The 26,889-nt window shown below is 41.0% G+C and overlaps 1 protein-coding gene across 1 annotated transcript; it reads left to right on the top strand.

Moving 5' to 3' along the window:
* On the top strand, positions 1–21,479 carry shisa2b (shisa family member 2b). The gene is made up of 2 exons (XM_072577330.1): positions 1–1,085; positions 17,673–21,479. The coding sequence occupies exons 1-2, from the start codon at positions 752–754 to the stop codon at positions 18,233–18,235; spliced, it is 897 nt and encodes a 298-aa protein (XP_072433431.1). The 5' UTR covers positions 1–751; the 3' UTR covers positions 18,236–21,479.
* The last annotated feature ends 5,410 nt before the right edge of the window (positions 21,480–26,889 follow it).

Below are 26,889 nucleotides of genomic sequence, written 5' to 3'. Positions count from 1 at the left end.
ATTGTCGGGGCTTGAGGCTGTTAGTACTGAGCGGAGCCAGAGGTGGGGATGGCTTCAGCTCCGGCGCTAACACTCGCCTAACTGCTGCGCCTGGTCTGTGCAAGCTCCTGGATGTAATAGAGGCGAGAATCTGCCAGCGTCTTGGGCTAGTCCCAGCCTTTGGACAGAGCGGGCTTTTTGAACCGTTTTATTCCCCAAAAGAAAGTTGACAATCCCTTGTGCACGGGTGTACCTCAGGGATTCTGTGCTAAAATGCAGTAGCAACAGTGTCTTTGCCTTTAATCGGGTCGGGCGGATTACAATGCTGAGAAGGAAGTGTTAAAGGTGATGCGTACGGAGCCGGACTGGGGACGGAAGGGGAGTAGCCGGTGTCCACTGCTTGGAGATCTGGATTGAAAAACGCTTGTTTTTTTTTGTTCTTGCTACTGCTCCCGGTTCAGAAGCACCGTGGAGATGTTGGGCAAAGGGGAAAGTGTCACTTGCTTGTTCCAGTAAAACCAGCAGCTAAATCAGATGTAATTGTGAATCGCCTGGATGAAGATGGGAAGTGAAATCTGCCTCTTCTTCATTTGCTTTGTTGTTTAAAGACTGTGGGTCTGATGTCGGGGTCTCTCTGTCCCTCTTTTCTAATTTCAGAACTTATTCGGATGTTTTAAAAGCTGGGCAGAGTGTGTGAAGGCTCCTCATTGTTGTATTTTGCTGCCTGTCTCTGTGGTTTGACCCCTGACCTGTGGCTCCTGGTCACTTGGGGATGGGTTTGATGATGAGAAGCTGCAGGGTGCTCCCGGGTTGGCACCTCCTGGTCGCCGCTGCTTTCTTAGTGGCCCCGGTTCCGGTCAGTGCCAGCGGAGAGTATTGCCACGGCTGGCTGGACTCTCAGGGGAGCTGGCACCAAGGGTTCCAGTGTCCCGAGCGCTTCGACTCAAGCTCGGCCACCATCTGCTGCGGCTCCTGCTCCCTGCGCTACTGCTGCTCCAGTACTGAGGCCAGACTCGACCAGGGTCACTGTCACAACGACCAACCCGCGGTGAGCAGCGGCGATGCGGCCGGCGGCGAGGGCAGGGACAGTGCTAACTCCTCAGCAGGTAAGGCTACCCCACACCCAGATTACTTCCAATCACAAAGCAACGTGTGAAGATCAGCTAGAGAAACAGAAACGCCATGGATAAGGCTCATGAGATCAGGTCAGGAATATAAGGACCAGCATGGACTTGTTGAACCGAATGGCCTGCTGTAAAACTCTCAATCCTGTGTGAAAGGGCTTAGATTTCTGTCAACTCACCAGGATTTCAACCTCCCCCCATAATATAAATGATGGTGAAATGAAGATGCACTGTATAAAGTGGACTTTTGTGTTTTCGTTTTGAATGTGTTAATATTCAGAAATTGGTCTGTCCAAACAAGAAGTGTGTGCCTTTGGAAGTTTCAGTCTTTTTCTAAAGCAGCTTACATTTGTTTGTGTGTGTGTGGGGGGGGGGGGGGGGGCTTCAAATAGGAACTTGGACTTCGGAGCAAGAACAGGCCATTCGGCCCTTCTAACCTGCTCCTCTATAAAGTCATTCGCTGTCTTAACTCTACTTCCCCGTCTGCCCCCATCCCCATCTTAGAGCTGGCCCCTTGCTTCAATGGTTACATTTCAGGCTCTGTAGGAATCCTGGGCCGAGGTATCCCAGCCAAACAGAGGGAAGCTGCAATCACGGTCCAGGAGCATTGAGGTCTAGTCACTGGAGACCAACCAACTTGACAGGGCTTCCAGGCTCATAAAATCGGGCAGAATGCTGGGTATTTGCTTAGAGCGAGGTCAGAGGGTACATGTTACAGAAGTCTAATCGTGGCCGATACATTGTGCAGCGAATAACAACCGGAAAGTTACCGCCTGTCACAGTAATTTAGTTAGGAGTGATAGTTCTCATTATTAGTTTATGACACAATTAATGTTCCTCTGCACAGTAAATAACCAACTGCATTTGTTTTTAATTTAACCTATTTTCCTCCTAATCAAGCTGTTTGGAGATGTTATTATACACTTCTGAAGCGGGTGGGACTTGAACCCGGGTCTTTCAGTCTAGGGGATAGGGACATTACCATTGCAACACACGGGGGCCCAATGCTTGGGAGCGTTTGTTTGAATTGAGATGCACACGTGTATGTGTGAGAAAAGCAACTGTTGGATCGTAGGTTATTGGTTTTCTCCCCAAATGGGCGCATGCAAAATACAGGCTGCGGGTTTGAAATTGTTGGTTCAGTATCATGGAAAACTAAACGTTTCCCAAATTGTTTTAAGTAATAAGATGAAGATAACTTCCGGTCATTGCAATTTCTCTAACAGCGCAATTCGGAAGAATTAAAAGACCACACAAGTGATCGGAAACCAGGCTTCAAAAATATCCAGACAAAAACACAACAAATTAACCAGACAAAATAAATAACGTGGCATCGTAACTTTCCCATGGTTTCCAGCCCCAGCGGAACGAGAAGTTATTTTAAAGCGTGATCACTTGTGATCCGCTTCCTTGTGTGGAACAGCTCTTGAAACGTCCACATACCTGAAGAGTTATTTTGTCAATTACGAATCCATCTGTCTAATGTTGGGTTCCATTTGGATTCTTTATCTGTTTACTCCGGCCGAGGTTTACTAAGAATATTTGCGCACACTGTCGATTCCTACATCTGAACCTTTGCATATAACGACTGGAAAGTGAAAGACTATTCACAAAATACAAGCTCTTTCCATTTTGTGAAATGTTGAATGATATTGTCCACCAAACTCATTAACTCTGTTTCACTCCGCAGAGTTAAAAATCACACAATACCAGGTTATAGTCCAACAGGTTTGTGAGTGCCGCTTCAAAATATAGTGCTTCCAAATAAACCCGTTGGACTATAACCTGGTGTTGTGTGATTTTTAACTTTGTCCACCCCAACCCAACATCGGCACCTCCAAGTCATCACTCCACAGATGCTGCCAGACCTGCTGAGTCTCTCTAGCAGTTTTTGTTTTTGTTTCCGATCTCCGGCATCCACAATCCTTTGTTTTATTATTATTCCGATAGTATATACTTTATTCGTACATACAATAGAAGAATGAGCTTTCTTTATGGACATTGAATAATCTTTAGGAAATATATCTAGCACATATTGGCTTTTGAAAGCAAAAGATTGCTAAAAATCTTAAGTGCTGGGATGATTAAGCTGGAAGAGAAGCTGTAAACCTTTAATGCAGTGCTTATGTATTAAACTATAGTGACAACAGATTGAGCATGAATTCTTCGTCTTACAAGATTTAAGAAAATATCTGATACAAGCCATTGTCCTTTTGATTGCATGTTAGTGTGGGGACAACAGTTAAATGTCCCAGATGTATCTTAAGAATTTTAAAATTTTATTAGACATGTTGACGAAAGCAAAGACAAAAGAGATGATGTCTTCTCACTAATACAAAAAAAATTACGAATGATAGAAACTTTAAAGGATGAATAACGATGTGAGTTTGCAGTGTGCCATTTTACCTGTTGGGAACTGAATTAAAGTCTGACTGGGCTGCTGAGATGACAAGTTATTTTTGCACCACAACTAGTTTGGTTCAGATCAGGAGGCTGGTGCTTGTTTGCTGGCAGCCTACGTTTACATTGCTGAAATGACTCATCTGACTTCTGGCAATACAATAAGGACCATGAAAAAAAAATCAACGATTTTATCAGCACTGAAATGAGTACATGAATGTGCCAGTCTCCTATGATTTGAATGAAAAATGAGCTAATGTAAACTCTTTTTATATTTCAAGTTCCTGCTGGTTGATGGGGTCTCTCTGAATACTTTGTTCAAATGGAATCCCGAATCTGTAACAAATCTGCTTCACCTGAAACATTTTGCATTTTGTGTGTTTTTGTAAACCAGCTCATATTGATTGTAATAGCAGTTTGTCAGTCACCATGGCACTCCTACTATTGGTGTCAACCATAAGTCTTACTTTTTTTTAAATGAATGGAAAATCCATTGGCCAAATCATGTTTTATTTGGTTGAATGGATTTTCAAAAGGTGCTTGACAAAATACGACACCACAGACCTGGAAAGAACATTAAAGTCCAGGGGACTAAATGGACAGTCGCTAAGGAATCTGCAGACTAAAAGAGTGTATACTGTCTTGTTCATCCAGGTGTGAGTGCCAGTATGCTGCTCTTTTTGATATATATATATATATATATATATATATATAAAAAGTTATCCTCAGCATACAGATGATCAGTTCAATGTTTGCAGAGGGCACACAACTTGGAAATGTAGCAAACAACAACAGAAGACTTTGAAAGGAGTCTGTGATATTTATTATTGGGAAGAAACAGTGCACAATTGGGACAATGGTCAGCTCTCAGCTGGAATATTGCGTTCAGTTCTGGGCTTTATATTTCAGCAGGTTGTCATTCGGAATGCATTGTATGAAAGTGTGGTGAAAAGGGATGCAATAGCATTTTTCAAAAAAGGTATTCAGTACATACCTATCGGGAAAGTATCAAAAGAATCAGCATGAAAGTGGAAAGGTATTGGAACGGTCTTGCAAAGAAATGACACAATTCTGATGGGCTGAAGCTCCTCTTTCTGTGATTTTTGATTCTATGAATTCTTTAAGAAAATTAAGTCCATTGAATCCTGATAAAGCTGCACACTAATATATAGTGTAAACTATCCATAAGAACTGTCAGACCATGGAACTGCTCTCCTATCAAAGAAAGATACTGGTGGTGTTTAACCTGAGTGCCCACCACACATCAGGGAAGGGTTGAGAAGGAGAGTCCTAAAAGATATCATGAACCCATGATATTAGCATCATTCTGCAATATGGACCAACAATCAGGACAACTGAGCTAACCAACTCCCAACACACTAATAGTTGCCAGTGCTTTCAGTATACAAAAGTCCAGTATGACCTGAAACATCACTCTTTTTCTTTCTTCATGAATGCTGCAATACCTAATGAGTAAAGTACTTCCATCAGTCTTTTTTGTTACATATTTAAAGCATGACACTCCTTTATTGAACAATACAAAGAAATGTGCAATTTACTTATGTAGGGCTAGCTAAGTTAGGATAATTGATCTAGTTTGGGCAACAGATGCTTTTTTTCACTGAAGTACTATTAATAAATACAATATCTAGCACATTTAAGCATCTACATTATTTTGATTTCATAAATATATTAAAACAAAAATTTCTCTGGTCCATATTTGGTATGGTACTCAAAATGTTGAAGTTTTCTGTTTGGTAATTCAGTGAAATTGTGAATGTGACGCCTATGGACCAGTGAAATCCCTCGCTCATTGTGTAGATTGTATTGTGATTGTCAGATGAGGGGCAAGACAATATGCGAGAACCAACTAACAATTTCAACTAGTAGCAGTAAGCCATTAATGAAAGCTAGTTTAATAGAAATGGTTTTGTACTCTTTTTGGAAGAGTATTATTTATAAAATAGATTCCACTAAAAATCATGAGCATTCACTTTTCAATGGACTATAAAAAGGGCATTAATTAAAATATTCATATGCATTTCAATCCAATTCATAATGGCAGGGATTTACAGCTTGAGAGCCACTGCTTATAACTGAAATTAATTTATAGCCCAGTTTTGTTGGATGTTAGACATATAGACAGTTTTAAAACCTGCACTCATTACCACTTTAAATAAGCTGGAACCTGTGAAACCCAGGCTATGTGATGTGTTGGACCTATTTGCCCGTCAATAGTATAACTGCCATATATTTAACCTACTTTTGTATAGTCAAATACAAAAAAGCATCCTAGATTTCCAAATTGGGAATACCAGTTTTAGAATGATCTGCCAAATGAAAATGTCACAGCGGATGTAGGGGGAACCTTCTAAAGTTGGGGATAAGATAAAGTCCAAGTGCAGTTGAAAGTGGCATTTGTCTTTTATCTAAACCTGGGAAATGGTTTCATGTGTGCTTTGGATGCAAAAAGTAAAAGAAATAACTTTTTAAACCATGACACACCTTTATTGAAGAATACAAAGTATTGTACAATTTAGTCATGTAGGATTAGCTAAGCTAGGATAAATGATCTAGTCTGGGCAATAGATGCTTTTTTTTCACTGAAGTACTATTAATAAATACAATATCTAGCATATTTCCCCTTTAATAAAATATGTTCATATAGGCAATCTAACATCATGACAGTTAAAGTCTCTACTCTCATCTTTTGTTGAGAAAGTGCAGTTAATGTAAAATTTTCCAAGTTAATTTTTCCTTCCCATATTAACACATTAATCCACAGTAACCTACATAAAAATTTATGGTGTGGAAGGAGAAAAAGTTATTTGATTAGTCTGGTGAAAGAAAAAATACAGCTGAGAAGTCCCAGCAAATAATGCACTTTCTAATCAACCTGTTATTAGAGATGTTGTTACTTACCTCTGAAGGAAGTAAGATTTGAATAGTTCAGAGGTTGGGGACGCTCCCACTGCACTGCAAAAGCACCTCCCACTGAGCTTCATGAACAGTGGCTCAATTAGAAACAAAAGCTGAAATGTGACCTAGTGTAGATTCCAAATGCTGCCAATTAAGAAAATATTAGGTTGACACCATTGTTACTTTGGCTTTTAGTGCTCAGATTCAAGGATAATTGTAGTTCCATGCTGAATTGAAAAGAAATTTGTAATTTGTCCCAATTGTGTTGACTCCATTGAATTATTTTATACCACCATGTTTTCATCAACCAAGAATGTATCAAGCTGCAGTGCAAGTCTTGCTGGCATTAAGCATAGAATCTAATTGCAGTAAACTGATACAGAATGAAACACAATGTATTTCACTACTTTATTTCACAATTGATCATCAGGGAAAAGTAGTTCAGTGATCTCTATTATTTGTAGAGAATTGCTGGTGCTAATTGTTCGCTGTATTTACATTTGCACTGTCAGTGTACTTTGAAAGTAATTATTTGAAATATCTAAAAATGCATCTTTAACTATTTAACAATGAGATAGATTTTTGAAATTTCAGGGAGTTGAGGGCAATGCTGAGCTTCAGTGAAAGAGGTGATGAGGTCTGAGGCAGATCAGTGATGATCTTATTGATTGGTTGGACTGGTTGATGGATCAAATGGCCTACTTTGCTATTTTTAATGTTCTTTTGTAAAGTATTGTTGTGCCATATAACCGGAAATAAAAATATTACTTCTGCATTTTGAGGACTGGGCATTGAGCCTATTCACTGGAGCTCATGCAAAGGCATTTTTTGCAGGCCATAATGCTGAAATTATTCTGGGGGTAAAATGCCAAAAATATTCATAACACAACTTTACCACTGAAGCATGAATATTTGTATCATTAAAGTATAAAGCTAATTATAGCTGTGTGATAGATGCCATTCATGTGCAGTGTGCCATAATTCCTTTCATGCATAAGAATTTGCTGTGACTATATGCGCTGGGAATCTAACAGGACATGTGAGCTTGTAAACTAGACAGAATGTTTGATTGCAGTGACAATGATCTTCAGGTCTTGTTTCACTTGTGTGAAAGCCCCTTTACAACTCTCACCGATTTCTCTCATTCAACTTGCTATAACTAGCAGTCAAAGACAATTCAGTACCTGTGTTCCAATATTTTCCAATATCCCATTCCAATGTGATTATGCAGTAGTTTTTTTTTATCAAGCTGAACCGTTGTTCATTGACTTTCAATTAGTCAGTGAAATCCTAGAGCTGGCTCTAATCCAGAATTACTACTGCTGATCTGAGACCTTGGTGGAGTGTTGCTTACAGGAAGAATAGTTCCATGATGAAGAACTAGAACAGCTGACAACAGCACAGAAACAGTGCTAAACTTGTAAAAATGATTGGTTATGTTACAACTGGAATATTGGGGCCAATTTTATGTGCTGAAATTTAAGAAGAATGTGAAGGATACATAAGAGATTTACTATGATGCACCAGAGTTAGTGATAACAGCTGTGGATTGTGTGAGACAAGAGGAACTCTGGCTTTTTAAATAGCACAAAGAAGGTGTGGCTGAGCTGCAATAGAGATGGTCAAGAGAAAATAATTATACCTACCAGTTAGTGAGTTGGTAATTTGATTTTAATTTAATTTGTCATGCAAAGGACAAAGAAGTTGCAATAACTTTTAACACCAAAGAACATAAAAAGCTCTTGTTGCCAGAAGCAGAATCTATAAAGATTTAAAATAAAACAGAATAAATGTTTTGAGGAGAAAAAATAACTTGAACTGAAGCTTCTGCCACTTAGAGAGTAGCATTGTCTGTGGGCGAGTGGAGAATGCTCAGCTATAGAAAGATAGCTGAAATTTTAAAAAGTCCATCTCTAAGTTTGTCAGAGGTTCACCCTTAATCTTTATGCACACTGTTGGTAAAATTTGCAATTTGCCAGCATAGCACATTACCATCTGCTCTCTACCCTGCCTGGATAAGGTTGGTTTCAGCTGGTATGATCTTGGAAAGATTCTGGATTAGTGGTGCTGGAAGAGCACAGCAGTTCAGGCAGCATCCAAGTAGCTTCGAAATCGACATTTCGGGCAAAAGCCCTTCATCAGGAATAAAGGCAGTGAGCCTGAAGCGTTCAGGCTCACTGCCTTTATCCCTGATGAAGGGCTTTTGCCCGAAATGTCGATTTCGAAGCTCCTTGGATGCTGCCTGAACTGCTGTGCTCTTCCAGCACCACTAATCCAGAATCTGGTTTCCAGCATCTGCAGTCATTGTTTTTACCTCGTTGATCTTGGAAAGAGTTTGGGGAGATAGCGATTCAAGCAAGATGGTAAGTGGGCTTTGGTGTGAAGTGGAAATAGGTGGAAAGGCAAGTTGCAAAGGGGATACAAACAGTTTACACAAAGACAAAAACAGAAATTGCTGCAAAAACCCAACAGGCCTGTGAGCAGCTGTGGAGAGAAAGCAGAGTTAGCATTTTGGATCCAATCACCTTTCTTCAGGGCTGAAGGTGCAGCAAGTAATCAGGATGACTAATGGAATGTTGGCTCTATTTCAAGGGGATTGGAGTAGTGAAATCTTACTGCAACTGTCCAAGGTGCAGGTGAGACCACATCTGGAGTACTATGAGTTGTTTGATCCCTTTATCCCTTAAGAAAAGGTACCATTTCATTGGAGGCAGTTTAGAGAAGGTTCACTAAAATGATCCCTGGTAAGCAGGGATTGTCTTATGAACAAAGATTAAAGAAGTAGGGAAGCCCCTTATTATAGTTAGAAGAATGAGAGGTGATCTCATTGAAATATATAGGATTTTTAATGGGCTTGACAGGATAAATGCTGAGAGGATGCTTCCCTCATGGGAGAGGTCCGCCAATTAAGATCGAGATAAGGAGGGGTTCAGGAGTTTTTGAATCTTAACCTCTTGCCACAGAGACCTGTGGGGCAGAGTCCTTGTGCCTATTTAAGGCTGAAATAGATGGATTCTTGATCAATAGGGGAATCAAGTGGGGGTTAGAGGGAAAAAGCAGGAAAATGGACGTGAAGAATATTGGTCAGCCATAATTCTATTGAATGGAAGAGCAGCCTTGAGAACCAAATGGTCTACTCTTGATCCTATTTCTTATGGGAGGAGAGAAGATGCTATAGAGGGAGCTGAATGGGTGGTCTCTACCAAAGTGATGTAGAAATCAATGAACTATTCACTCTTATAATAAGGTAGATGGATAAAGAAAAGCAGCATAAAGATCGAATAGCCAAAACAGAAAAGAAAACCTCATTTTATATGTACTCTTCAGGATGATCTCGTGGGGTGGTCATTGTACAGGACAGTGTGGAGAGAGGTGGGGAGTGGGTTATTATCTGATAGCACAGTGAAAGATGGTGAGTTGGGTGAATGGGATGAGAGTGAGTTTGCTGTGGTGAGAAGGTCAACAAAAAAGAGATTGGGGCAGTTTAACTTTATTACTTACTAGAACAACCTATCGGCTTTTTGACCTGTACCAGGAGAAGCACTTGCACTTATTTAAACTAAATTGAAATCTGGGTGGGGGGGGCTCCAAGATGGCAATGACCTAGGAGGAATGCGTTTGCCAGGCTCCGTACCACAACATTGGCAGGACAGAGCTAGAACCCATCCCATCTATGTAATTGTGAGCCAAAAAACAGTAAAAGAGCTACAGAACCTGAAAATTTCACTTGGCTTATTTTTTGCTGCTGGAGAATGCTGAAAAAAGGAGGAAGTTCATCCAGCGCCGGGCCCAGAGCTGGGGCCAGGTCCCAACCCACCGAGGTGGTGGGCTTGCTTACTCACCAGGCCCTGGTTGAGGAGCTTACCAAATCTCACAAGGTCCTGTGAAAGCAGATTGAAGCGAGATCAAGGAAAGGCTGGCTGGCTGTGGTTTCTGCTATGCTGCAAAAGCACAAACAGCTGTTGGAAGACCTGGGGAAAAGGACTAATGAGGTCGAACACCAGGTCACAGAGGTGGAGGCAGCGGCTGATTCATCCAAGAGTCTGATTGAAGCCCTGGAAACACAGGTCCGAGGTTTAGAGTCATAGAGATGTACAGCATGGAAACAGACCCTTCAGTCCAACCTATCCATGCCGACCAGATATCCCAACCCAATCTAGTCTCACCTGCCAGCACCCGGCCCATTATCCCTCCAAGCCCTTCCTATTCATATACCCATCCAAATGCCTCTTAAATGTTACAGTTGAACCAGCCTATTTGTTGGACCTGGTGGATGATCTTGAGAACAGGGGCAGAAGAAAGAACATCGTTATTGTTGGCATGCCGGAGGGGATGGAAGGTGAGTGGCCAGTGGAACTTTTTGAGAAATAGTTCCCGGAATTCCCTAATTTGGAGGCTGAAAAGGGAAGGATAAAGATTGAGAGCCCACCAGGTTGCGGATGAAAGCCAGGTATGGACCAGTGCCCTCGCTCTGTCCTGGAAAGGTTTCATCATTATAAAGACAAACAGAGAGTCATGGAAGCTTCTAGAGCCCAAGGGAAGGATCCAAGGGCGTTGGTGTGCAAGGGCTCCATGATCATGTTCTTCCAAGACTTTTCAGCGGTGGTGCTCCAGTAAAGGAATCCTACAACTGCATCAAGACGAGATTGAGAGCTTGGGATCCAGCATACTCTTAGATATCCAGTGGGGATTAATTACAATGGAGCTATACATTTATTTGACTCACCAGAGAAAGCGAGGAACTTTGTGGAAGTACTGACTTAAGCTAGATGATTGAATAGGCACAGATAACAGGGTTGTTCGGGTTTGTCCTTCTTTAGAGAGGTCTTGGTGGAGTCTCCTTTTGTTGATATAAGTTGCGTTAAATAGTGCTCGGGATGGATCGAGTATTTACCTTTAATTTCTAAGTTAAGTTATACCAAGGGATGGGTGACACATTTACTTTTAACTTACTTGTGTATATTACTAATTTTGTTTATTTTGTCCTGCCGAGTTGCCTGTCTTGTGTGGTCCGACCCTAGCTGGTAGGAGTTAAGAGGGTGGTTACAATGGTGAGTAGGATTTTGGGATGTGTAGGTGCCCCCTTTGAATGGACTTTCTTATACTGTCAGGACCAATGCTTAGTATGTTTTACAACTTACAACTTACACAGTCATGGCCACCTCCCACCATCTTTAAGAGAGGCAAACATCGCTCTTATTCTGAAAAAAGGGAAGGCCCCGGAGGCCTGTACTTCCTATAGGCCCATCTCACTCCTGAATGGTGATTACAAAATCCTATCTAAGATTCTTGCTCTCAAATGAGAAAATGTACAGCCCTCCATCATAAAGGAGGATCAGCTAGGTTTTGTAAAACGTCGCAGGTCATCGAATAATGTCAGGAGGTTGCTTAATGTGATTAGATTCCTTACAGTGTGGAAACAAGCCCTTCAGCCCAACGAGTCCACACCGACCCTCTGAAGAGTGACCTACCCAGACCCCTTTCCCTCTGAATGATGCACCTGGTGGTTTTTCAGGTTACAGGATCAACTTTTCGAAATCAGAGGCCATGCCCATGGGTGGGGGAGGTTCTTCTGAAAATGCCTGGTCCTGAGGACAAATCTCGATTTCCTTTAGATGGTCACAGGAGGGCTTTCTCTACTTCGGTATATTCATTACTCCCATCTTTGATTGGCTATTTAAAACCAATTTTGCCCATTTATTCGACAGAATCAAACAAGACCTTTGAAGATGGGGGGGCGCTTCCGATCTCTTGGTTAGGTCGGATAGCCCTCATTAGGTGACTTATTCGAGGGGAATATATTGATGTCTTTTGACCAGTTGGCTCAGAAATATGAGTTGCGCAGTAGGGACCTCTTTTGCTTTTTTCAAATTAGAAATTTAGACAAAAGACCACATTTCTAACTGATCCTTATCAATCTGACATGGACTCCATCACTTGCTGAGGGCTGAGAACACACTTTCTGTCAGCAATGTCTATCACCTGTTGGGAGAGGGTCCCTCGAATGAGTCTGAAAGGCTCTGTAAGGAATGGGAGAGGGAGCTGGACATTGAGAACTCTTCTAAGTTATGGGATGATATCTGGGAAAATGCAAGAAGGATCTTGATTTGCAACAGGATCAGTGCCTTGCAATTGAAGATTCTCCTCAGGGTCCATCCACTTGGCTCCAGACTGCCTTTCAAAATTGAAAATGGAAGCATCTCCAATGTGTCCTAAATGCAAAATGGGTATGGGTGCACTCACTCATTGTCTCTGGTCCTGCCACAGACTGCGGGCATACTGGAGCAATGTGGTAGGTGAAATAGAGGGGGTCTTGGGGACAGAGATGGAGATGGACCCAGTATCTCTTCTTCTCGGTCTTGTTAACCCACTTCCATTAGACACACATGAAAAAATCCTTTTCAGTATCCTTATTTTTTGTGCAAGAAAGAACATTCTGTTAGAGTGGGTGTTTGAAACCTCCCCCCCACCACCGCCCCCCAGAGCTGAAGGGCTGGCATAAGCTAGTCATGGAGCACATCCCCTTGGACTTCCTTACAAGTATGGTGCACCATAAAACTAAGAATTTCTATAAGACGTGGAAGCCATTTTTGGGTTGCATGGATCCAGATTTGTCCGCCATACTAATAAGGGCCCTTGTATAGCCATGGCGATTCTGTTTAATAAGCCTGGTATTTAGGGAGGAGGAACTACGAACACATGAATATGTATAAATGTATGCTCTTGATGGTTGAGGACTATTACTTTGTTTTGTTGAGATGCGTAGAATATATTTTAAAAAAACTAAATTGAAATCTGTGCTGGCAACCAGAGAGTAGGAGGACTGAAGAGTACTGATTGATTTGGGTAGGGATTAGTCTGTGGGGTAGGTTGCAAAGTATGAAGAAGTGAAGAATGGAATGGTGGTATGGTCAAGATAGAAAGGCAAAGGGAATACAAAAGAGAATTGTAAGTGATGGACTGTGATTTAGAGCAGCAGCTGTAATTTGCATGGAAACGAACACAATAGGGTTACACAAAATGGGTAACAAATATATATCTGACCTGAACAGTCATTTGAATACATTCTGAAAGTCAAATAGAATTCAGTATGATCTTCAAATTAATGGTAGCCATGATGTGGAGATGCCGATGTTGAACTGGAGTGGATAAAGTCAGAAGTCACACAACAGCAGGTTCTAGTCTAAAAGGTTTATTTGAAACCACAAGCTTTCGGAGCACTGCTCCTTTGTCAGGTGAGGTGACGAAGGAGCAGCACTCTGAAACTTTGTAATTTGAAATAAACCTGTTAGACTACAACCTGGTGTCATTGTGACTTCTGACTTCAAATCACTGAAATGCATTGGAGTTAGGATAACATACTCCCTGCAGTGTGCTCATGAACTGCATTGCAGACAGTATAATGCACTCCCTGCAGTGTGTTGATAAACTCCGTTGGAGACCATATAATGCACTCCTTTCAGTGAGGTGATGAACTGCATTGGAGACAGTGTCCTGTACTCCCTGTAGTGCACTAATGAACTGCATTGGAGGCAGAGTACTGCACTCCCTGTATTGCACTGATGAACTGAATTGAGGATAGTGTAATGCATTCCCTGCAGTGTGCTGATGCAATGATTATTTTATTGCAGCTGATAGAATAGAAATTTTTTATCAAACCTATTTTGTTCTAGGGATGAAAATCATCCAATTAAACATCAGTACGCTATCATTCTGAAATATCCTTCAGCTAAATCATGTTAAATGTTTGAATAATAACATTGGAAGCTTACTTCTGAAATCATTTTATTTCTGTTTCACAAAGTGGGAAATTAACAAGAAACATAAATATTTGACATGTCTTTTAATTCATTTTCATTACAAACAGTGGACTCTAGTTGTAACAGGATATTTGGCAAAATATACTAATTGTATACGACTTTTCAATCACAGTAGTTCTCTACTGTCTACTTAGCTATATCCTGAGTATTGCTAACCCCCAATCTAATCAGGAAATCAGGAGAAATTTATTTTGCCCAGAGGATGGTTAGAATGTGGAACCTGCTACCACAAGGGTAGTTGAGGCTGGTAACATAAATACAGTGAACAGTAAGATATGTTACTAAACAAGTATTTTGCCTCAGTGTTTACTATGGAAAAGGACATGGAAGATATAGAATGTACGGAAATAGATGGTGACATCTTGAAAAATGTCCATATTACAGAGGAGGAAGTGCTGGATGTCTTGAAACTCATAAAAGTGGATAAATCCCCAGGACCTGATCAGGTGTGCCCTAGAATTCTGTAAGAAGCTAGGGAAGTGATTGCTGGGCCTCTTGCTGACATATTTGTATCATCGATGGTCACAGGTGAAGTGCCAGAAGACTGGAGGTTGGCTAACGTGGTGCCACTATTTAAGAAAAATGGTAAGGACAAGCCAGGGAACTATAGACCAGTGAGCCTGACGTCGGTGGTGGGCAAGCTGTTGGAGGGGATCCTGAGGGACAGGATTTACATATAGTTGGAAAGGCAAGGACTGATTAGGGATAGACTGATTAGGGATAGCGGATTAGGGATTCTTTTGTGCATGGGAAATCATGTCTCACAAACTTGATTGAGTTTTTTTGAAGAAGTAACAAAGAGGATTGACGAGGGCTGAGCAGTAGTCTTGATCTATATGGACTTCTGTAAGGTGTTCAACAAGGTTCCCCATGGGAGACTGGTTAGCAAGGTTGGATCTCACGGAATACAGGGAGAACGGGGCGGCACGGTGGCACAGTGGTTAGCACTGCTGCCTCACAGCGCCTGAGACCCGGGTTCAATTCCCGCCTCAGGCGACTGGCTGTGTGGAGTTTGCACGTTCTCCCCGTGTCTGCGTGGGTTTCCTCCGGGTGCTCCGGTTTCCTCCCACAGTCCAAAGATGTGCAGGCCAGGTGAATTGGCCATGCTAAATTGCCCATAGTGTTAGGTAAGGGGTAAATGTAGATGTAGGGGTATGGGTGGGTTACGCTTCGGCGGGGCGGTGTGGACTTGTTGGGCCGAAGGGCCTGTTTCCACACTGTAAGTAATCTAATCTAATCAAAAACTAGTCATTTTGAATACAGAACTGACTCAAAGGTAGAAGACAGAGGCTGGTGGAGGATGGTTGTTTTTCATACAGGAGGCCTGTGACCATTAGGGTGCCACAAAGATTGGTGCTGGGTCCTCTACTTTTCATCATTTATATAAATGATTTGGATGCAAGCGTAAGAGGTACAGTTAGTAAGTTTGCAGATGAGACGAAAGTGGACAGTGAAAAAGATTACCTCGGATTACAATAGGATCTTGATTAGATTAGATTAGATTACTTACAGTGTGGAAACAGGCCCTTCGGCCCAACAAGTCCACACCGACCCACCGAAGCGCAACCCACCCATACCCCTACATCTACCCCTTACCTAACACTACGGGCAATTTAGCATGGCCAATTCACCTGACCTGCACATCTTTGGACTGTGGGAGGAAACCGGAGCACCCGGAGGAAACCCACGCAGACACGGGGAGAATGTGCAAACTCCACACAGATAGTTGCCTGAGGCGGGAATTGAACCCGGGTCTCTGGTGCTGTGAGGCAGCAGTGCTAACCACTGTGATCATGTGAGCCAATGGGCTGAGGAATGGCAGATGGAGTTTTATTTAGATTATTGCGAGGTGCTACGTTTTGGGAAAGCAAATCTTAGCCGGACCTATGCACTTAGTGGTAAGGTCTTAGGGAGTGTTGCTAAATAAAGATACCTTGGAGTGCAGGTTCATAGCTCCTTGAAAGTAGAGTCACAGGTAGATAGGATAGTGAAGAAGGCGTTTGGTATGCTTTCCTTTATTGGTCAGAGTAGTGAGCAGAGGATTTGGGAGGTCATGTTGCAGCTATACAGGACATTGGTTAGGCTATTTTTGGAATATTGTGTGCAATTCTGGTCTCCTTCCTATTGGAAGGATGTTATGAAGCTTGAAAGGGTTAGAAAAGATTTACAAGGATGTTGCCAGGGTTGGAGGATTTGAGCTATAGGGAGAGGTTGAATAGGCTGGGGCTGTTTTCCCTGGCGTGTCGGAGGCTGAGGGGTGACCTCATAGAGGTTTATAAAATCATGAGGGGCATGGATAGGATAAATAGACAAGGTTTTTTCCCTGGGGTGGGGGAGTCCAGGACTAGACGACATAGGTTTAGGGTGAGAGGGGAAAGATATAAAAGAGACCTAAGGGGCAACTTTTTCACGTTAGAGGGTGGTGCATGTGTGGAATGAGCTGCCAGAGGAAGTGGTGGAGGCTAGTATAATTGCAACATTTAAAAGGCAACTGGATGGGTATACGAATAGGAAGGGTTTGGAGGGATATGGGCCAGGTGCTGGCAGGTGGGACTAGATTGGGTTGGGATATCTGGTTGGCATGGATGAGTTGGACCGAAGAGTCTGTTTCCGTGCTGTAAATCTCTATGAATCTGTGACTCTATGTATGCACATGAGAAAGAAATGAGCGGAAGGCTATGCTTTTAGGGAAAGCTGGAGAATGGTAGGAGGTGGTTTATGTGAAGTATAAGCACTGGCATGGTCCTGTTAGGCCCAATGATCTGATTCTGTGATACACCTTGATGTATTCTACTATCTGCAAACAGGATGGTGATAGTGTCCAGGCAATTACATAGTCGATATGACTTACCATTTCAGAGATTAAGACTAGCTACCTGACAAAGAAGCAGTGCTCTAAAGGCTTGTACTTTCAAGTAAACCTGTTGGACTATAACTGGATGTCGTCTGATTTTTGTCTTTGTCCACCCCAGTCCAACACCAGCATCTCCACATCATTTCAGAGACTGACCAACTAGTCACACATTTTAAAGAATTACGTCTGCTGCTGAAGCCCTTTAATGAGATGCAGCGATTCTCCATAAATAATAATGTGTCTCGGGATCTCTCTGTCACACTACCATTGTTCCAATGACCAGGTCTAGTTCTAATCATTGTAGAAGATATATGACATTTAGTGTAACACATAACCAATTGTCTCATTGTGGTAGCTTAATATATTTGTATTTTTGTACACTCCATCCACTTGATTTAGTCTTTGTGTTCAGTATTATTGTTAGTTATTTGCATATTGGCTAAGAAAGCATTGTAACTGTTAAATAGGCCATACTGGTGGTGTATATGTTCAGAATCTATTGCTGACTATATCTTTTATACTTCTTCTTCTATAGTATCTGCTCATTAATAACATGGTATGTTTCTTTCCCTCCAGTGCCAATCTACGTGCCGTTCCTCATTGTTGGTTCTGTATTTGTGGCCTTTGTCATCGTGGGCTCATTTGTGGCAATCTGCTGCTGCAGGTGCCTCAAGCCTAAACAGGAACCACAACAGAGCAGAACCCCAACGGAAAATCGCCTCATGGAAACAATCCCAATGATTTCGAGTTCTGGCAATCCCAGGGGATCCTCGTCCAGACAATCCAGCACAGCTGCCAGCTCCAGCTCCAGTGCCAACTCAGGGGCCAGGGCCCCTCCTCTAAGAACACAGACAAACTGCTGTCTGCCAACAGAAGGGACAATGAATAATATATACTTGAATATGCCACCTAATTTCTCGGTGATGAACTGCCAGCAAGCTCCACAGATTATGCCTCATCAGGCTCAGTTTTTACACCCTCAGTACTTGAGTTATGCTGTGCAACATGATTCTTTGGCAATGACCCCTACTCCTCCCTACATAGATGGACTGCAGAATGGTTTCCGACAAATGCAGACCCCCTTCCCTCATGTTAGTGGGAATCCTGAACAGATGATGTATACAACAGTAACTGTTTAGAAAGATACTTCTCAATTTTTGTAATATCTACAATGAAAAGTTTCTTCCTTTAAAATGTGAGAAGCATAACTCAATTTGAAACTCAATTTGAGTTTTTTTAAAGCAATTAGTTTGTCAACTGTATCTCAGATGAGATGGCAAAAGCTTTTTATTATGTGTACAATGAAAACGTATTTTTAAATTTGCTACCCTGGCAATGATCCTGTGAATATTTGTGGTTAGCACTGTCATGCTGATGCTTCTGGGAGTATCTGATGGTTAATGCTGCCCAGGTAATACTCTGGGAATATCTGGTGGTTAGTACCGCCTAGCCAAAGATGTTGGGAGTACCTGATGGTCATTGCTATTCAATTGTTGGTTGGAAGCACTTGATTGGTGAATACTGTAACAGGCTCAAGATTGGGAGTATAACACTGGCCATTGTTGCCCAGTGATGAGTTGTAGATGTATATGATGGTCAGTTCTGTCTCATTGATGATTGTGGCAGTACATGCAATTAGTTCTGTTACATTGCTTAGAGCAGACAGTGTAACTGCACTAATGATCACATATTAAAGTTCAGAGTAGGAGTGGGAAATTACATATTGTCTTACCTGTTGACTTTGTTAAACAGGCAACTATTCTTATCAGGTACTACACTGTCTGTAAATCCATCCCCCTTAATCTACTCAGAAAACATACTATTTCATAAACCACATGTTGACTGTCAATATCTTACACTGGCCCATCTCTACACTGCTGTTTCCAGAAATAACCAATCAATTCCTATTAAGAGTGCAAGGACATTTTGGATACTCCAAATTTAAGTTAGTTGTAAAGGATCACAATTTAGTCCAAAACAAAGGAAATGCAAATACCTACAGATGTTCATGAAAAATGTCTTTGAATCTTAAGCAATTTTATCTCGAAATTTTAACTGTGAAGCTAGCTAGCACCTTGGCTGCAGTCATGGAAGGTCATCACCTTTACATGGCCAATTCTGCTGACAACAATCTATTCGTTAGTATGGAAAATGCCATAATCAGTTTATTATGCCCATCTCTGATAGTTTTGAAATCAATTCACTACAGTATAAGGGATCCATGTTTGCCTTAGTTGTGATTTTATACAACAACTAAATGTGATGGAAGTTTTTGTGTAACAATAAATTAACATGGAATTTATGGTGAGATTGTGTCAGTTTCCAGCTCCATAATGATGGTTCCATAAATATAATTCGGCCATCATTCCCCATTAATTCAGAGAGTTTTCCATAGAAATCAGGTATTTAGTTCATTCTCATTTATTTCAAATAATTCTGAAATTGTACCAGTAATTTTACTTATGCTGGTTGATTTATTAGAGCCCCTACCAGTAGACTGCAAATGGATGTTTAATTCAGAATTGGTTTGTTTTGAATGTTCAAATATTGAGAATATTTAATTTACTTTATGATATTCACATTTCAACAAAATGTTTAAAAGAAGTTCAAACAGAACACCCATGTTTGTGCTTTTCGAAGTGATTTTGTAAAACTTGGTATGCAAGTTACAGAAGTATACCTCCCTTACTTTATTGGTTGATATTGTGGTAGAAGTTAGACAAACAAGTATGAAGGAGCAACTTTTACACTGGAATATCTCGCCAGAAGAATGAAATATAGACTAATGCATACCTTCAATACTCCACTTTGTTTCAGCTTTTCTAGTGAAACATACTGAAATCCTGAAGGATAGTTTTTGGTATGGAGATTATCCATCAAAGGTTTCTTCTTAATACAAATTCATTATTGTAAAGTTAACAATTGCCATTTTTAAGACAGAGTAATTAATCTCTCGAGTATCCAAGCATCTATTCATTATTTGCATTGAATGTGAAAACTATGCAAACAAAATAACTTATGCAAGAGCATCCAAATGATCTGTGTAAAGATAACAAAGCAATTAACTTGTACACCAGGGAATTTGTTGTACTTGCTAATGTAAGGTTATATGACATGTATTTGAAAATTAATTATTTATTCAGTAATGTCATCTTTAATTGCTTTGCATTCAACCATAGTTATAAACAGAATGTGTTACTCTGTGGACAACTTTCTGGTTCCTGGCTGTATTTTAGAGAATTATTGAAAATAGAAGTGAAAATAGAACTTCTACCTCTTGTTCCCTGCCCTCCTGCCTCTGACCAGTACCACACAACATTTATCGCATTCTTCAGTGGAACAGTTGGTCCTCACAGCAGCTCTTTACGAATATGTTGTCCTTTCATTAATCACGTCTGTGTTGGAAGTCTAAAGGTTTGGTTTTCCTATCCTCCAACTGATGTTAGTATAATGATTCCCGCTAGAAAAAAAATTAAGAAGTAAAAAATGGATGGAACCTCAGGCTTAAGGGCCCATAAGTGCCCATTTGTTTTTTCTTTATTTCCAAGAATTTTAAAATCATTCCACTTTCCCCTCTGTTCTGTATTCTGCCCTATCAATGCACAATGTGCCGTCAGGCGGTTTTTTGATCCCAACCTTTTCCAGGTTTCATTAGTGTTGCATGTGCTAGACACAACAATGTGTGAAATCAGTACTGGCGCTGGGAAAGAGGAAGTCAATCCTGGATGCTGTGGTGGCTTGGGATATCGTATGTTGATACTCCATCACACTGCACCTTTTGGACATTTGTTTGTGGTCACTTAAAAATTCAGGGAAAAGTTAGTATTTCAGAATATAACGATGCTAGAATGCCGTCCTCTCATGGATTAATGATCAGCAAGTAAAACAGTCTTTTGATTTAACCCAAAATGAACAGGAAGTTCTTGGCTCAGAAGACTGTACAGCTTCTGTTAGTTTTTTGGAACTGGAGCGACTATATTGGCTTTGATTCAATTTTCTGTTCCATTTAGAAAGTTGGACCAACTTGCTATAAAAGTACAGAGTCTCATGAACCGTAGTGGTCAGTGTGCATTTCACATTGTGCTTAATAATTGATCTGTGAATCCCTCTCAGGTGCAACTCTTTGATGCAGCATTTTTGTAATATGGAAGTGTTAATTTTATCATGTAGAAATGTTGCAAAAGAAAGAGAAACTGAATTAAACAGTGTATTTCCCAAAGGCTAATTAATGTTGTACACATTTTGTTTGCTTCTCAGAAAAAGACTAAGCCAAGTCTGTAATATTTCAAAGGACATTTGTGTATTTCTTGAACCAGAATCAAAAAATGACATTTTCATAATAAACTGTTAATTATGTGGCAACATAATATCTTATGTTTAAATTGAGATAGCTTGGATTTTCATAGAGTTGTGGAGTCTCTGGAGTTTGCAAAATGGACAGCATTCAGATATGAACAGCATTCAGATATGAACAGCACGTGCCATTTCTGACCTATCTGACTTTTGCGGGTCAGAGAAAGAGGGCAAGGTACAATTCACACATGATAGAAACCTGAACTCAGCAAGCAATTTAAGTTCAATGCTGTGTTCAAACTGCTTTATTCCATTGGTGTAGGAGTCACAAATTTATGAAGTAGACAACAAAGGCTCTTGACTGGTGGAATAACTGCATAACTGTCATGCTATGAGGTTATTTAAATGCTCAGCCCTTTTTTGTTGAAAGGCTATGGTTTCAGTGAGAATTTTTGAAGAAAATTTGTTCTCGCTGTTTCAAGGGTTGTTTGCTTACATTTTCATTAAGATACTGTCATGGACTAGGCCAGACCACCCAAAACATTCTTGAGCAGGCAACCCATAACTTTGCAATTTATTTTGGTAGGTATACAATGAGAATTACCCAGAGTAAACTAGCTAGGTTGGCTACTTGTTTTTAAAACAGACAGAAATTTATTCACAAAATTACACAACTGAACACACAGAACAGAACAAAAAACACCTACAGAACTCAGTCCATCCAAACTAGACTTAATTAAGCTGTTCCGAATATACGCAACAGTTCCAATAATCAAACCCCCTTGAAGACCAGTACAAAAAAGGAACAGGTTGAAGTTAGAAGGGCAGAAAGAAAGAGAGAGGTTCCACACAACTGAACTCCTAACTAGTTCTGGACAGAACTGAACCGCTCAGCGAGAGAGCTGACCACTCCCCTTTCATTATACAGGTCACTTCTAAAACATGACCACTTTGGCCTGAAGTCTCATCAGTTTACACCAAAACAAAAGGCCTCACAAAATCCTTTGCATCTCGGTACCAAACCAGTCTGATCAGACCCTGGCCTGTTCATGATCCCTCTGAAAAAAAAAGGACCGTGTATCCTTGAAAAAAGGAGCAGCTTTTAGAAAAAAAGGGACCAGCTTTGTGACACATTCCCTCTTTTTAAAAAAAAATGAACCATTAATATCAAAAGATGGCTTCATTTTCAAAACCCTTCAAAAACCTGGTTAGTAGTCTAAACGCACATATGTACACTATACTAACTATAAACATGCAAATGTGCACAACCACATGCAAATTCAGCCCGCCGTACACCCACCACCGAACGCCTCCATATCTCATTCGAGTCTCGATAATGCATCAGCAATCATGTTTTCGCGACCTGCCACATGCACAATTGTCAAATTGAATGGCTGCAACAACAAGCTTCATTTAAACAATCTGGCATTTTTGTGCTTAACCTTTTCCACAAATGTCAGTGGTTGTGATCACTGTATACGATTGTCTCAGCTGTATTGCTGGTAATATAAACACTGAAATATTGTAAGGCTAACACCAAGCTTCAAGTCTTTTTCTCCACCGTTGATTATTTCTGCTGATGAATATCCGATGGGTCTTTCTATTCCCTCGTCATCCTCCTGCAGGAGAACCGCACCGACACCCAAATCACTGGCATCGATAGCTACCTTGAAAGGCTTCGTGTAATTTGGTGTGGCTTATACCGGGGGCAGTGGGTAACACAGTTTTTAGGCTGCCAAATGCATTTTGACAATCCACTGACCACTGAAACGTCTTGTCCATTTTTTAAATAAACATTTTAATTGAAAAGAAAGAAAGTTTTTAGGTTTTTTTACAAAATCACAAAACTAATACTAAATAGTGTAATCTCTTTACTGTATAATGACAATATCAGTATAAAAAAAACTAACTATTAATCTTCTCTACACACTACCAAAGCACAAAATAAGATATAAAGAAAAACTCTTAACGAGAAAAGGAAACAACAGTATAGAACATAACTAACAACAAAAAAAAGGAAAAAGTAAATGAATAAATAAATAAGCATTCAAAGTAAAATTATGTCAAGTCATAACAAAACCCGTATTTATACGGGATTCTTCCTTCCAGGGGCCCCCGAACCAACAGACATAGTCCTCATGGCTAAACAAAGGCCCTAGACAGTATGGCCCACACAATTGTGTTTATATGATTCTGAAAGGGCCACCACCTTCTGTAAAACAATTCCACTTTTTTTGGTGCACCGTATTCGTAAGGAAGTCAAGAGGGATATATTCCATAAATATCCGATGCCAGTTCAAAAGTCCAGGAGGACCTTCAGATACCCTGCTTGCGAGTATGTTTTTCCTTGCACAGAAGGTGAGGTTAGAAAATAATTTCTACCCATATCCATCTAGAGAGGGAAGATTTGAAGAGCCCAAATGAAGAGACACCAGGTCTAACCCAATCTCCGTTCCCAAAATCTTTGCCAAGGTTTTCCCTACACTGTCCCAGTATCTACGCATCATATGACATGTCCACAAACAAAGAGTGAGAGTACCGACTTTTATTTTACATTTAGGCCACATTGAAGATGCTCCTTAAACTTTGCAAGCCGCTCTGGTGCCATATGGGCCCTATGAAGTAGCTTCACTTGAATAACTTGAGTCCTATTACAAATAGAGATCTTCCTGGCATGTTCCCAGATGTCTTCCCACATCTCTGGGGATTTCCAACCGTAATTCTTGATTCCTGTTTTCTAAAACCATTCCATGCCCTTCAATATATTATTACCTAGTGAGTGATAGAGAGTATTGACCAAGAGTGCACCCATCGGCCAAAGCAATCTCCTTTCCATATCTGATTTGTAACGATTGGTCATCAATGTGGGTTTTTTTTGTACAAAATTTTGTATTTGAAAATATCGAAAGAGATCCTAGGCAACCGTAACTTCTGACGTAACTGTTCAAAAGACATCATCAAATAAATCTCCCAAGCATGAGATTCCTCTGGACTCCCAGATTCTAAATCCAGGGTCTGCCAAGCCTGGCTGTAATCCCAGAATTCCCACTATAGGAGTAAAGGGGGAAGTTTTTTGTAAATTACTCTCACCTTGTTGTATCACTCTCCAAACTTTGATTGTATTTGGGACAATCGGGCTTTTACAATGATCCATGACAGTTCTTATCTTATCAATAAACAATAGATTGATGAGGGGGCATTTTGATTGGGAAGCCTCAATATCCAGCCAAATTGATTGTGAATCGCAAGAGACCCAGTCAGACACGTATGATAGCAGAGAGCTCAGTTGGTACTTTCTAAAATCTGGAAAATCCAGACCTCCCCTTATTTGTGGGAGCTGTAATTTATCTAATTTGATAAGGGGCCATCTATGATTCTAAACAAAGGAGCCGAGCCAACCTTGGAGCTTATGCAGCGCCTGTCTCGGCAACATCAAGGGAAGCATTCTCATGGGGTATAATAAGCGTGGGAGAATATTCATCTTAACCAGAGCTATTCTTCCTAACCAGGATATCGGGAGATCTTCCCAACGCTGCAGGTCCTGCCTTATTTTTTCTAATAAATGAATATAATTAGCTTTATATAGCTGACTGAATACTGTTGTGATAAAAACACCTAAATAGGGAAAACCTCCCAGTGACCACCGAAAGGGGAAGTGGGATCCATCCGCTGTTAGATATGGTGGCGAGACCCCCTACCGGCATGGCCTCTGATTTCGTAAAATTAATTTTGTATCCTGAAAACACACCAAATAAATTAACCACTTGAATTAAGCAGGGCACAGATGTCAATGGATCATTTAAGAATGACGTCATCCGCATAGAGAGTAATTTTATGCTTGGCTGATCCTACCTCCGGGGCTGTTATACTGGAATCAGTTCGGATGGCTTCCGCCAGCAATTCGACCACTAATGTAAATTGTGGTGACAAAAGAGGGCATTCTTGATGGCAGCCTCTGCCAACATTAAAGCTATCCAATCTTATACCATTAGTAATCACTGCTGCTTTTGGGTCATTATATAAAACTGTGACCTCTCCAGCACCAAACTGCTCCATAGTATAAAACAGGTATGGCCACTCCACCCTATCAAATGCTTTCCCTGCATCTAAGGAGACAACGTATCCCAGTATTGCTTTTTGCTGGCAGACTTGTGCCATATTTAACATTCTTCTGATATTATTAGTTGATCTGTGATCCTTAATAAACCCCGAATGATCATCTTTTATAGTAAATGGTAAAACCTTCTCCAGCCTTATTGCCAGCACTTTTGGGAGAATTTTAAAGGCCACATTTAATAAGGATATAGGCCTGTATGCGGTATAATTGTCTGGGGCTTTCCCTTTCTTGAGGATGAGGGAGATATTTGCTTCTCTCAGGGAAGGCGGGAGATAACCCTAACTAAATGAGTAGATGTACATGTCTATAAGTGGTCCGGCCAACTCGTCTATAAACTCTTTATAAAACTCAGCCTGGAATCCATCTGGCTTGGGCACTTTGCCACCCTGGAGCTGCCTCACCGCCTCCTGCACCTCCTGAGTTGTCAGGGGGCACATTCAAATAGGACACCTGCTCTGCGGTTATGCCCGAGAGATCCAGATTCTTAAAAAAAGACTCCATCCTCTTTGCTCTATCCGCACAGCCCTCCGACTGGTATAGCTCAAAATAAAACTTTCTAAAAGCTGAGTTGATCTTTTTAGGGTCACAAGTCAAAATACCAGCACTATCTCTAATAGATGTAAGGGATTGGGGAGCTTTCTTCTTTCTGGCAAGGTATGCTAGATACCTGCCTGGCTTATCGCCGCACTCGAATAATCTCTGCTTTGCAAATAATATCTCCCTCTTTGCTGTTTGAGTAAGAGTAGCATTCAAGGTAGCCCTGAGGGCTGTAATTCACTGTAATTTAATTAGGGATGGCCTATTAGCATACGCTGACTCAACTGCCTTCGGGTGAGCCTCAAGCAGATGCTGTTGTTCTCCCTTTTGTCTTTTCCAGGTCACAGAATATGAAATAATTAAGCTGCGCACATATGCCTTAGCAGTCTCCCACATCACCGATGGGTTACTGGCCGTACCTGTATTAATGTCCCAGAAAGCTTTAAATTCCTGCAAGAAGTATTCTATTAACTTACTATCCTTCAATAGGAAAGGGTCCATACGCCAGTGTCGGGAGTCTATCTTATCACCGCTAGTCTTAACCTCCATATAGACTGTTGCGTGGTCAGAAATAGCTATATTCCCTATTTTACAGGAGAGTACTGAATTCAGAGAGATCAAGGAGACAAAAAACGTATCAATTCTGGCATGGCAGTTGTATGGGTTACAGTAAAAGGTGAAGTCTCTGCCCTCAGGGTAAAGACACCTCCACACATCTACCAGTCCCAGCTCCCTATTTAGATCAACCAACTGTCTAGATCTCAGAGATATGCCCGCAGAGCTCCTAGGTATTCTGTCCACCTCAGGCGCAATGATACAATTAAAATCTCCCCCTATAGTTATGTG

This window comes from Chiloscyllium punctatum, chromosome 9 (assembly GCF_047496795.1).
Source record: "Chiloscyllium punctatum isolate Juve2018m chromosome 9, sChiPun1.3, whole genome shotgun sequence".
In the NCBI taxonomy this organism is placed as follows: domain Eukaryota; kingdom Metazoa; phylum Chordata; class Chondrichthyes; order Orectolobiformes; family Hemiscylliidae; genus Chiloscyllium; species Chiloscyllium punctatum.
The sequence above is the reverse complement of the archived record's forward strand: the minus strand, read 5'-3'. Positions and strand labels throughout refer to the sequence as shown.